This window comes from Heptranchias perlo, chromosome 23 (genome assembly GCF_035084215.1).
Source record: "Heptranchias perlo isolate sHepPer1 chromosome 23, sHepPer1.hap1, whole genome shotgun sequence".
In the NCBI taxonomy this organism is placed as follows: domain Eukaryota; kingdom Metazoa; phylum Chordata; class Chondrichthyes; order Hexanchiformes; family Hexanchidae; genus Heptranchias; species Heptranchias perlo.
The window spans coordinates 21,498,180-21,511,258 of NC_090347.1; the positions used below are offsets into that span (position 1 = coordinate 21,498,180).

General features: G+C 39.0%; 1 protein-coding gene across 3 annotated transcripts in view; it reads right to left on the bottom strand.

Annotated features, from left to right (window-relative positions):
- csnk1db (casein kinase 1, delta b) overlaps positions 1-9,174 on the bottom strand; it is a 55,587-nt gene extending 46,413 nt beyond the window's left edge. For all 3 annotated transcript variants that reach the window (XM_068004166.1, XM_068004168.1, XM_068004167.1), the window contains exon 1: positions 8,779-9,174. In XM_068004166.1, the coding sequence (XP_067860267.1) occupies positions 8,779-8,854 (76 nt within the window). In that variant the 5' untranslated portion in view covers positions 8,855-9,174. The remainder of the gene's footprint in view (positions 1-8,778) is intronic.
- Between the last annotated feature and the right edge of the window lie 3,905 nt (positions 9,175-13,079).

Sequence of the window (13,079 nt, forward strand, 5' to 3'; positions counted from 1 at the left end):
CAGTTGGAGTAGTGTGCAGTTTTAGGCACCCCATTACAGGAAGGATATAAAAGCAATAGAAAATGTTCAGCACAAATTCACTAGGATTTTACCAGGGATGAGGGGTTACAGTTATGGAGAGACTTGAGAAGCTAAAGCTTTTTTTCACTAGAGCCGAGGTGGTTGTGGATGAACTGATCGAGGTCTTCAAGATGATGAAGGGTTATGATAAGGTAGGGATAGATTATTTACACTGATCACCGAGACAGTAATGAGGGGTACAAATCTAAGATAATCATGTAAAGGATTAAACGGGAGTCTAGAAAAAAAATCGTTACACACAGGGCGGAATTCTCTGCCAGAAATCATTGTTGAACCATAGTTCATAAATTCCTTTCAAAGGGAATTAGATGCTAGAAAAATGTATGGGGAATGAGATTAGACTAAGTAGTTTGTGTGGAGAAAAACATCTGCGCAAACCTGATGGGCAGAATTGTCTGTTCCTGTGCTGTGACATTGTACGATTCTGGTTGACATGAACTCACCTGGATTACCAATCCTGGTCTGACTTTTAATGAGCAGTGCAGTGAACTAATATTTAGGACACATAGTCATGACAAAAAACAATTACATATCCTCACACATGGTCTTTCTATATTCTCAGTTCTATAGGATGTATTCAAATTACATGGTGTTGCAATTCTGTGCTCATTCCAGAAGTAAGGAAGAGAGCTACAAAAAGCTTGTTCAGACAGGTTAATGTTAAATAAAACTATAAATAACCAGTCTGCTTTGTAGCCTCCACAACATGGATTTCAAACTGATGGGCTTTTGGAATATAAAATTCACTTTCTATGCTTTTTGAAACCAATCTTCCACATCAACCCAGTGTTGAATTGGACAGAACGCTGCACGCTTTAGAATGATTTCAACTGATTAGAAAAATTCCATAATGTTTAGATTTTAATTTTAAAGGTGCATTTACCAATGATGAATTGATTTAAATAAAACTCCCGGAAAGCTCCAGCTTAGAGCTGCCAATTTCACTTCATTCATATCTCAATGCCTCAGTCTGTTGTTCTGTATATTGAACAGTGACACCTTATGGAGATGCCGGTGATGGACTGGGGTTGACAATTGTAAACAATTTTACAACACCAAGTTATAGTCCAGCAATTTTATTTTAAATTCACAAGCTTTCGGAGGCTTCCTCCTTCGTCAGGTGAACGATGTGAAAAAATCGTTCACCTGACGAAGGAGGAAGCCTCCGAAAGCTTGTGAATTTAAAATAAAATTGCTGGACTATAACTTGGTGTTGTAAAATTGTTTACAAGTGACACCTTAGGCATGGAAAGGTTTTACGGCCATTTTTATCTTACTGAAAAATAAAGCCATATAGGGGTATCCTATAACTTGAATGAAATTCCTTTAAACATTATAAAGCCTTTCACAAAAACAAGCTAATGTATGCCATTTGTTCCTCTACCTTTGATGTTTACCAAATTACAACAAAACAGTTGCTAATTTGTCTCCCTTTTTCACTCCCCAATCACAGCTGCTTTTAAATGAACTGGCGAGTCTTCCTGAAATGTTTCTACCAAAATCCCAATAAAAAACCTGATTCTGTGGAGAACTTTAGAAGCGAATTAAAAAAAAATAACGTGGACCGATAGAAATTGGAGCCGACTGCTACGAGTCCAGGGGTGGTGCAGAGGAAAATGAAGATCCATTAAGTAGGATGCATTGATTTTGTAAATCATTGCTGAAAAAAGCATTACAGAATTGAGTCCCAAGTGCCAGCCTCCAAAAGCAAATGGACAGGCCAGATTACATCCACATCAGTGGGAAGAAGTGTGGCTTACTGCCAGTGATTACTCAAAAGAAATTACAACTGGGGTGAGGGTTGTAATATAATATAACTGAATATGGATGACATCAGCTCACTGTATGTATCCCTGTGAGGGAGCAAGAAATTGTTGTATAGGCTGAACTATTTTAGTATCCCTTGTGCAAAAATAATGTTTCACAGTTCAATTGTCTGTGATATTATTTTTAAAAATTTAATACAAGAGCTTATGGTTATTTGGTCTCCCAGAAGACTGAAATTATGAGAGTGATTAAAAAAAATTACATGCATGGTTCTTGAGACAACTGAGCAGAGGTGACCCATGTGCTGTCCCTTTATGAACAATATTTAGACCAATACATAAATGAAATCATCCTTATTTCTTGTTTTTCCCATCCCCTATACCATCCATGGTCAAGACAGAGGGCAAATTGTCTCTGATAACATTTAGTAAAGAATCACTGCAATTTGCATAAAATCCAGGATTATTCACCGGGCTTCCACCTCTGCTGAAGTGGCTTATTTTAATGCTGAACTTACTTACCCCTAATGCTGGAGGTCAGGAACTACATTTTCCCTTGCTGTGGTAAGCAGGTTGGCAACATAATACAAACAAGTCTTCCCTGTAACCAGGAATATTTTATTTACTTGCTTGCTACCATTAAGCATTTCAAAGACATGATAATCATATATGCACAGCATTATTGTTTATCCTGCATCACACACAATCTTGGTAGACATAAAAGCCAGGGTTTTCTGCGTCTGTGCTTGCCAGCCTGCAGTTTTCTGCCCATTTAAGTGAATGGGTGGAAAATCTCAGCCTGGGAAATGCAGGACGGTTTTAAATTAATGCCCAGCTTTTCAAAACTACTGAAAGGAATCGGCTGAGTAGAAAGCATTTTCTGAAAGGTATTTAATAAATCAATTTCCCTGTGGTGTTTTACTGCAAGTACTGCACTCCTATTTTAACTAGTATGAGTTCCTAAATGTTTTAAGAGACAGACAGAATTGAGCATTGTGGTAGCCCAGCATATTGAAATACAAATGCATTGTACCAGGGAATAGTAAAACACAGCATCACTAACACAACCTCCAATCCCTGCTGTGCCTTCAGAAGTACATAAGAACCCAGGCACTCTCCTCTCCCCCAAATGAGCAGAGCACATCCACTCTAGTTATCTAGGGCCACTCACACATTAAGCAATCAGTGAGAAGAACAGCAATGCTTGACATGGGACCAAGCCACTGGTTTACCCCTTCAGCAGGGAATGGCCTTGTCTCTCTTTCCCTCTCCAGTTTGTAAGATTGAACATCATTTATTAATGGGTTATATTCCAAAACCAGACACTCCACATTACATTTTCAATGCAAGTTTCTCTTAACGAGTTTCATTAAGGGTGGCCTTAAACACAAAACAGTTTTATATTGTATATCTCATATTAGATGCTCAATAGCATACTTTTATTTAAAGTTGGAGTGAACTGCACATGACCTTCCTATTGAGGTCCATTTAAATACGAACATGTTTCACGTCATACTTCCTTAGTGGTGTCTCAAGACAGAAATTTAAAGTTAATTCTCCATGCTGATGGTGAGCATGTTTCATTTCCTGTTCCCATACAAATCATGTATTGGGTAAGAACACAATCGTAAAAAAACATTCTCACTACTCATTTCCTATGTGAGAAAAACAGAAAACTGAAAATGTTATAACGAACTTGAAATATTGATTTATTTCTTCATAATAACAGCCAAAGCCCTCATCTCAACAGGATGTGTGCCAACAGAACAATGTCTTTTATGAGAAATAGCTTTACATTTTACTGTTAGCACATTATAAAAATGAACAGATAAAATGTCACATCTTTGAAATGAGGATCCAGTGTCTTAGACTTACTGTTAATTAAGCCGGAGAGCAGTCAATAAACATAATGGACTATTTAAATCTATTGTTGTGTAATCATAAGACTATTTTAGCTGGTGGTAGGACAACTAAATGGATTTATGGCATTTCATCAGCAAAATTTCATACATAGAAAGTTCACAAAAGAGTGGGAGTGTTATGGTTCTATAACAACTTAGGTTCAGATGATGTCAAACTGCAAGCATGAAGTTGCATTAGCATTGAAATTCTTCAGAACCTTTTACAACTGTTAACAGAGCCCCAATATTTTATATCAAGTCATACCTGGCAATCTTTTGGTTGCTGCTTGAACAAATGTGAGCAACCCATAGACACTTAAGAGTAGCCTCTACACTTATTCAATGAGGGAACTTTATTGGGAAATAAATGCAAAAAATGTGAAGAGATAAAAACAATGACATTTCTCTTCTTCCTCCCTCCCATTGAATGCTGCATCAAATTATCGTGCCGCATTTATTTGAAGGAAGTGTTTTAAGTGTTGCAGTTTCAGAGGAGCTTTGTTGTTTCCCCTCCCCCCAAAGGACCCTGAACGACAAATGTTTTTTTCCTAATATTGAATCCTGCTTTGTGTCTGTGTTAAATGACTTCAGTGGACATACCGGAGCCAGTTTCACACACTATTGTTCTCCAAACAGGAAATCAGGGAAGTTGAACGTGTCAATCAAAACACATCCCATCTATGTGCAAACAACCACCTCTTAGTTAACACATGAACATTTCACACGGCAGCTTCACATGACAATCAGACTAACTGAAAACTCAAAATAATATTTACAACAGCATTTTCTTGCCACATTTGCTACCCTATCTCAGTTGCTCTCAGGAAATAATTTAGATGCCTAAGCTCAAATTCAGACTATTCTATTCTGAATCCTTTATAAATTGAAGCTGTAGTCTTTTCAGCTGACTTTTTATAAGTTATATATTAAGCACAATAAATACAACAGTGCAACAAAATAGGAATACAGATGAAAAAGAGACAGTAAGGGATTTCAAACCATGTACAACTGACTAGCATAACAACAACTTGCATTAATATAACATTTTGCATTAATATAACATTGTCAATGTGGAAAACGTCCCAAGGTGCTTCACATTGGCATCGGGAAAAATAGACTCTGAGCCGAAGAGAGAGAGAGGTTTAGGAGGCGTGGCCAAAAAATTGGTCAAACAGGTGGGCTTTAAGGAGGGTCTTAGGAGGGAGCTGGAAAGATTGAGAGATTTGGTGATGGAATTTCGGAGAGTAGAACCTAGGTGACTGAAGGCACGGCTGAAAATGGCGGAGTATGGAGTGGGAATACACAAGAGGCCACAGTCAGAGGAATGGTGAGTTCAGAGGGTTATAGGTTACAGATTAGTGAGGGACAAGGCCATAAAGGGATTTAAAGACAAGGACAAGAATTTTAAGATACTGGTGGACTGGGGTCCAATAACCCCAGAACTGCAATTGTGGAGAAAACATCAAACCCCAGTGCAAAATCAGGGATGCAAAATTCATATACTGGTAAAACAAAGGGAGGTCATCTGGCACAACTTTGTCTCTTGAACCAATAGACGGGGTCATGCGGTAAATAAAGTACCTGGTAACAGGTGAAACAAGTTCAAGTTCCAAGATTAAAATGAGAATGTGGTAAACTAATAGGTCACCTTCCCAGACGAGGGATAAAACCCTTATCATCTAATCCTCTGACTTCCACAGCGGCTTGCACCTAAAACTGATCTGTGGAGCTGAATAAGCGCAAGTCTGAGGAGATCTCCCAACACCTTAGAAAGAGGAACTAAGCTTACTGAGGTCATGTAATGCACAATTCCATTGATTCTTCTAAACAAAAAAAGGAAAGGTGCATCAAAACTTCATAACACCCATACCTGACCGCATATTTTGGAAGATCAATTTTACATAAAAATCAGGCAAGACAGCTTTTAAGCATCAAGGTGGCCCTGTTACTGCCCAGTCTGAATGAACCCTGCAGATGTTCACTAGCCTCTCTTTATGCAAGATGCCACAACCAGAAACAATAATAAAAGCTTACACATTTTGCTTTCATTCTTTTGTACCTGAACTGCCTATCACTTTATTTATTGCAGATAAAAGAAACATTTAATCTGAAGAACGTATCATTTTTGTAAAAAGATGGGAATAAAATCCATTAATGGCCAGCTGGTACAGACTGTCAATCACATTCAAATGGTATTACAAAGTGCTGCAGCATCAGCTGGACTGAGTTCAGAATTTAAATAGAACTAGCTGCATACTTCTGCTTTTGAGGTCAATTTACCAAATATAATTTTTTTTCTTGAAAACAATTAAGAAAACTGAAAATAAAACACAAAATAAAGCACATTGGTGATTGAGCTCTCGGTTTGAGATCAAACCAAGGACTAACTAGGTTTTAAATAAAAAGATTTTTTTGTCCAAAACCTGTAGTTCTTGTGCGTCATCTAGAGCTATCTGAAGTGTTTTATAAAAAAATTACACAATACAGCTCCAGGACAAAGAAACAAAGGAACCAAGGCCTTGAGGGGGAGGGGAAGTGACAGGGAAGGCACAAGTCACGACAAAAAAAATCTAACCAAAAACACATTGAAAATTGATTCCTAAAACTACGCATTTTAAAGTGTGTTCTGGTAATGGGGCACACTCACTTTCACCACGGAATTCTAAAGAGGATTTTGACTAAAAAGAAATTTAGGAATAATCTGGTTCTGCCATTTAAAGGTTGAGGTTTTTTTCCCCACTGTAAGTCTAAGATTCTAGAATTTGTTCACATGGATATATTGGAGGAAAAATCCCCAATATATATATTATCTTTACAAAGGGAGTGGGTGGGGAGAAACGCGTCAAAAGACCGTATACAAGAGTGAACAGGGTCATAACCTGGCCCCAAATTACTGAACAGAAATCACGATCAAATCCTTGGAACCTTTAAAAAGGAGGAAGCAGCGCACCAAACAATCCTAAATATTACTTTATAATAAAATTCATTTATCTCAATTATTATTTAAGGATAAATGACTTCTGCACTATAATCTAAAATCTGTTCACCAAACACACTTCAACCTGGGCCCCTATGTGTAATGGTGCTTGATTCATTTCCTGAAAGAATGCAAACCTTAACATTTCTCATTGTCATAAACAGACCCAACACAAAAGAGTTATTAAAGAGGAACCAGTCAAAATGTAGAAAAGTTCCAATGTGAATTTTGAAGAGAGACATACGGTCGTGTAAAAGGAAACCAGAGATAATATAGAAATCTGCTGTTCTGCAATACTCACCCCCCCACCCCATTTACAATGCAGGGCAGATTTCAAAGCACTGACTGCACTGGGCAAAGTGATTCAAAAGTCACACTCGATCAGAAAAAGAGCTTGCAGCAATGGCACTGCTGTCTTCAGAGGAGTTCCGGAAAACTATTACACCTGAGGCTGTTCTTGGCTCTAAGAGGCACTACTACCAATGTATTTATATTACAGCAGTGCCACGAAAGTCAGGGCTGTCATCAGGAACAGCAACATCCTGTGGCATAAAATGCTTTTTGCATCAACAAGTTTCTCAATTTATTTTAGCTTGATATAAATTCTACCAATTTTGAAATCTGTAAAACGCATTCAGTACATAGAGTTCGACATTCACTATGTTGACAAAACTGATCAAATAATTTTTTGTTACTGTTGAAAATATCCAACTGTTGTTCAACGCATGTTGTCAGGTTAAATTCTGATTTGAGATCCAAAACTATTGTTTCAATTATCACTAATGGCCTATTGGATATCAGTTAGTGTAGTTCTGTTGGCTAAGTACAGCTGACCAGTTCAACACAAAGGTTGGGCTCTCCCACACTGCATCTACACGGTTATTATTTTTAAACATTAAAATACTGCAAACTGTAATTAGATTGTATCTGCAATTCTTGCTCTCATACTTAACTTTCACTAAGCTCTATTCTGGCACTGCATCATGTGCATTCAGATAAATATCCAGGTCAATCAGATCCGAGCAGGAATCAGACATTAAATCTTACACAAAGTTTTATGAGTATTTATTTAATACACCCCAAGTTATTGTTTAATTCATCTCAACAAATACCTGGACACAGGATTAACTCCAGGTCTGTCGTTGATGACACTAAAAAAGTGAGATATTGGAAATGAACAGTCTACACTTTGGAAAAGCTACTCTAATTGTGGGTATTCCAAGATGACACTGGCAGTCCTGTACTTTACTGCTAAACCCTTAGCATCATAAACTCAGCTCCAAAACTACTCTGGCCAGGTAAGTGGCACCTAGATGTTCAATATTTACCTCATGGATAGCCTATTCATAAACAAGTTTTGAGATGAATAACATTCTTTGACCTAAACCAGACTGCAATCATTCTCATGTATAAAAACAATTGATATTCCAAACTCATGATGGATGTTATGGTTCTCATCAGGAAATAAATTTGATCATTTAAAATATTCCCATAATCCACTTCTTCTACATAAACAAAACAATTACTTCGAAACACTCCTTTAGAAAACAGCAGATATTATGGACCTTGACTGTTGACAATTTCTGCTTCACTTTCATATTACTGGGACATTGAAATGATTGTTTCAACATCTCTCTCTTAAATTCCCACAGCTTGTATCCCCAGGAGTATTACTTCACAGATCAGCTATTTTTGTTATACTTTTAGTGATTTCTTTGTTGTTCAGCTAAAATTTATATCTGATATTCTATCCTTTGACTGATGGATTATTGGAACCGTCCATCTGCTGTGTTGAAATGAACCCAGGACATTATCCAATAGTCAGCTCCTTCTATATGTGATCCCTGGGATCCTCAATCTTCCCAGGAACAGATTTGTGGATATTGAGATTGACTCTGTGAATGACAGTTTTTCTTTCTTAACTATCACCATGTCCTTTCCCCTCTGGACCAGTGACACGGGACTAGATATTACACACACAGTTTTTAGCCGTGTTATTAAGAGTACTATTCGCTCTCTCGTCTTCTTCCCAATATCCCCTCTCAGTTCTTACCCAGGTAAATGTCTCCGAAGGACCCGCTGCCGATTTTCCTGCCGAGCCGGTACCTGTTTCCCACTCTCAGTTCCATGGTTGGGTTTCGCCTGGCGCCCACTGAATGTGTGTGATTTTAACCCGGTTACTGAGGGAAACTCTCTCTATTTCTCTCTCTCTCTCTGTCTGTGTCCCAGTCTTTCTCACAGAACGATTTTCACCATCACTTTTCTCGCTTCTTTCCAAATTCACCCCGACAATATATGCACCAAACGACACGTTAAACGTTGTAGATTATGCTCCAGTAAGTTTTATTGTCATTCTGTCCACTTGCACGCAGGATTACATCGGGTTCTAGTCACTATCTCTCCCTCTGCTTCCTACGCTCTACTTCGCCATTGCTGTACTGAGAACTGCCTGACGTCACATCCGCCGTCTGACGTCACTCGACAGGGAGGAGTGAACACGAGTGACGTCATGCACACCCAATATGTTACTACTGTGGAGTAGTCATCAGATATGTGTGAGAAATAAATGTTCAAGTATTGCCCACAACCTGACATTAGCAGGCAACAGTTTTCAGTGAGTAATGTTACCAATCAGTATGACAGACAATTGCCCCTTGTGTTGTCATAAAGCAATTGCCTTGGCAAAGCAGATGTAAATATTTTCCTGAACTTTTAGATACATTTTGCCCAATGGTATAATAAAAGTAGAAGTGACCATCGTATAGAAAAACCTTCTGCGCAGTTTTGACATTTTATATTTTTCCATTGTGAATTTTATTCTGGTCATTCCCCCTACTCACACCATGCATTGTAATTAAGAAACCATACAACCAAGTACAATAATTTTAGAAGCTATTAGCATAATAACATAAGAAAGCTCGGAATAAGAATTGGCCACTCTTTCCTGCTTTATCAAAGACTCTGACCATACCTTCTCGCTCTATCAAAATATTCTGCAGGGCAAAGATTTCTTTGCAGCTCAGTTTCTATAGGTAAGTCGAACAAAACTTAAGAATATCCATGGACCCATTCAATCTACATTGATCATCCTTGATCAGTTGCCTTCTTGGCATTAGACTTCCCTGCTATCAACAGCTCATGGACCACCATTTGATCATCACTATATCTACTTATCTTTATAACCGTGCATTCTATTCCTAACCAGATAATCATCCAGCTCTTTTTTATAGGTATTAATTAGCACAGCATTCGCTGACTCAGTCCGTAAATCCACTGCTCTCTGGGAAAACAATTCTTTTTCATGTGAAGTTTTGCCTCAGATTGTTAATTTTATATTCATGTCTTCTAATTCTGTGCTTGCACTCAAATGAAATAACCTGCTTGCATCTACATTCCTCTCAGCATTTTAACAACCAGGGTCACGTCCCTTCCCACCTACTTTTCTCTGATTAACATGGTTTTTGTGAGTCTCCTGGACTTGTTTCATGGATTCACTATTCTTTTATGTGATTGTAAAAATTGATGAAGATAGAATATCATCATTATCAAAAGAATAATATAGCCAATGGACAATAAAGCTGAGTATTGTAGAACCATCTAATTCTATTATTTCTGGTCCTTCAAATCTCTCAATTATAAAATGATAGATTGTGTGGAAGAATCTGGCCATTAAAGAGGCACCATTTTCATTAAAATGTCGTATTTTTTTTGTTTGAGGAAGAAGACGAACCACCATTATTTTGCTACAATGACGTGATGACAAATAACACAATGCATTTTATTGCAATTCATGTTTGTGCGTTTGAAAAAAAGTTTATCAAGAAGAAGAGTAAGTGGGAGGCTTTCAAAAGTGTGTTAACCAGGGTTCAGGGTAAGCACATTCCTTATAAAGTGAAGGGCAAGGCTGGTAGAAGTAGGGAACCTTGGATGACTCGGGAGATTGTGGCCCTAGTCAAAAAGAAGAAGGAGGCATATGACATGCATAGGCAGCTGGAATCAAGTGGATCCCTTGAAGAGTATAGAGATTGCCGGAGTAGAGTTAAGAGAGAAATCAGGAGGGCAAAAAGGGGACATGAGATTGCTTTGGCAGATAAGGCAAAGGAGAATCCAAAGAGCTTCTACAAATACATAAAGGGCAAAAGAGTAACTAGGGAGAGAGTAGGGCCTCTTAAGGATCAACAAGGTCATCTATGTGCGGAACCACAAGAGATGGGTGAGATCCTGAATGAATATTTCACATCGGTATTTACGGTTGAGAAAGGCATGGATATTAGGGAACTTGGGGAAATAAATAGTGATGTCTTGAGGAGTGTACATATTACAGAGAGGGAGGTGCTGGAAGTCTTAACTCGCATCAAGGTAGATAAATCTCCGGGACCTGATGAAATGTATCCCAGGACGTTATGGGAGGTTAGGGAGGAAATTGCCGGTCCCCTAGCAGAGATATTTAAATCATCGACAGCTACAGGTGAGGTGCCTGAAGATTGGAGGGTAGCAAATGTTGTGCCTTTGTTTAAGAAGGGCGGCAGGGAAAAGCCTGGGCACTACAGACCGGTGAGCCTGACATCTGTAGTGGGTAAGTTGTTAGAGGATATTCTGAGAGACAGGATGTACAGGCATTTGGAGAGGCAGGGACTGATTAGGAACAGTCAGCATGGTTTTGTGAGAGGAAAATCATGTCTCACGAATTTGATTGAGTTTTTTGAAGGGGTAACCAAGAAGATAGATGAGGGCTGTGCAGTAGACGTGGTCTACATGGACTTCAGCAAAGCCTTTGACAAGGTACCGCATGGTAGGTTGTTACATAAGGTTAAACCTCACGGGATCCAAGGTGAGGTCGCCAATTGGATACAAAATTGGCTTGACGACAGAAGACAGAGGGTGGTTGTAGAGGGTTGTTTTTCAAACTGAATGCCTGTGTCCAGCGGTGTGCCTCAGGGATCGGTGCTGGGTCCGCTGTTATTTGTTATTTATATTAATGATTTGGATGAGAATTTAGGAGGCATGGTTAGTAAGTTTGCAGATGACACCAAGATTAGTGGCATTGTGGACAGTGAAGAAGGTTATCTAGGATTGCAACGGGATCTTGATAAATTGGGCCAGTGGGCCGATGAATGGCAGATGGAGTTTAATTTAGATAAATGTGAGGTGATGCATTTTGGTAGATCGAATCGGGCCAGGACCTACTCCGTTAATGGTAGGGCGTTGGGGAGAGTTATAGAACCTAGAGATCTAGGAGTACAGGTTCATAGCTCCTTGAAAGTGGAGTCACAGGTGGATAGGGTGGTGAAGAAGGCATTCAGCATGCTTGGTTTCATTGGTCAGAACATTGAATACAGGAGTTGGGATGTCTTGTTGAAGTTGTACAAGACATTAGTAAGGCCACACTTGGAATACCGTGTACAGTTCTGGTCACCCTATTATAGAAAGGATATTATTAAACTAGAAAGAGTGCAGGATGCTACCGGGACTTGATGGTTTGACTTATAGGGAGAGGTTGGATAGACTGAGACTTTTTTCCCTGGAGAGTAGGAGGTTTAGGGGTGATCTTATAGAAGTCTATAAAATAATGAGGGACATAGATAAGGTAGATAGTCAAAATCTTTTCCCAAAGGTAGAGGAATCTATAACGAGGGGGCATAGATTTAAGGTGAGAGGGGAGAGATACAAAAGGGTCCAGAGGGGCAATTTTTTCACTCAAAGGGTGGTGAGTGTCTGGAACGAGCTGCCAGAGGCAGTAGTAGAGGCGGGTACAATTTTGTCTTTTAAAAAGCATTTGGACAGTTACATGGGTAAGATGGGTATAGAGGGATATGGGCCAAGTGCAGGCAATTGGGACTAGCTTAGTGGTATAAACTGGACGACATGGACATGTTGGGCCGAAGGGCCTGTTTCCATGTTGTAAACTTCTATGATTCTATGATTCTATAAGAGGTTGGAAGACAGAAAGGAAATAAGACTCAATAAAATTAATAAAATCAGTACATGGTTAGAATGTATTAAAAGTAGGCGAGGGTTCAGGTGCATCCAAGACCAGGATATAGCTTCCAACCCCACTTCTTTCAAGACCAGGACCTGTAACCTCCCACTCTCTTTCCAGTTCAGGCCCAACACCCCTCACCTGTTGTCCTCCCAATCCTCTTGTTCCAATCCTAGCCTCCAGCCCCAGTTTCTCCCTCACCTATGCATTCTGCAGGAACTTCTAAAATGGTCTCTTCTCACCTATTCCTGACCTCTCCTGCTCTGGCTAAGTTATGCACCTCCGACTTGATATATGTCACCTGCCATGTTGCTATGTTCCCTGTTTTCTTTAATGAAAAGCACATATTCAGTGAATCATTATAGGAATATGAA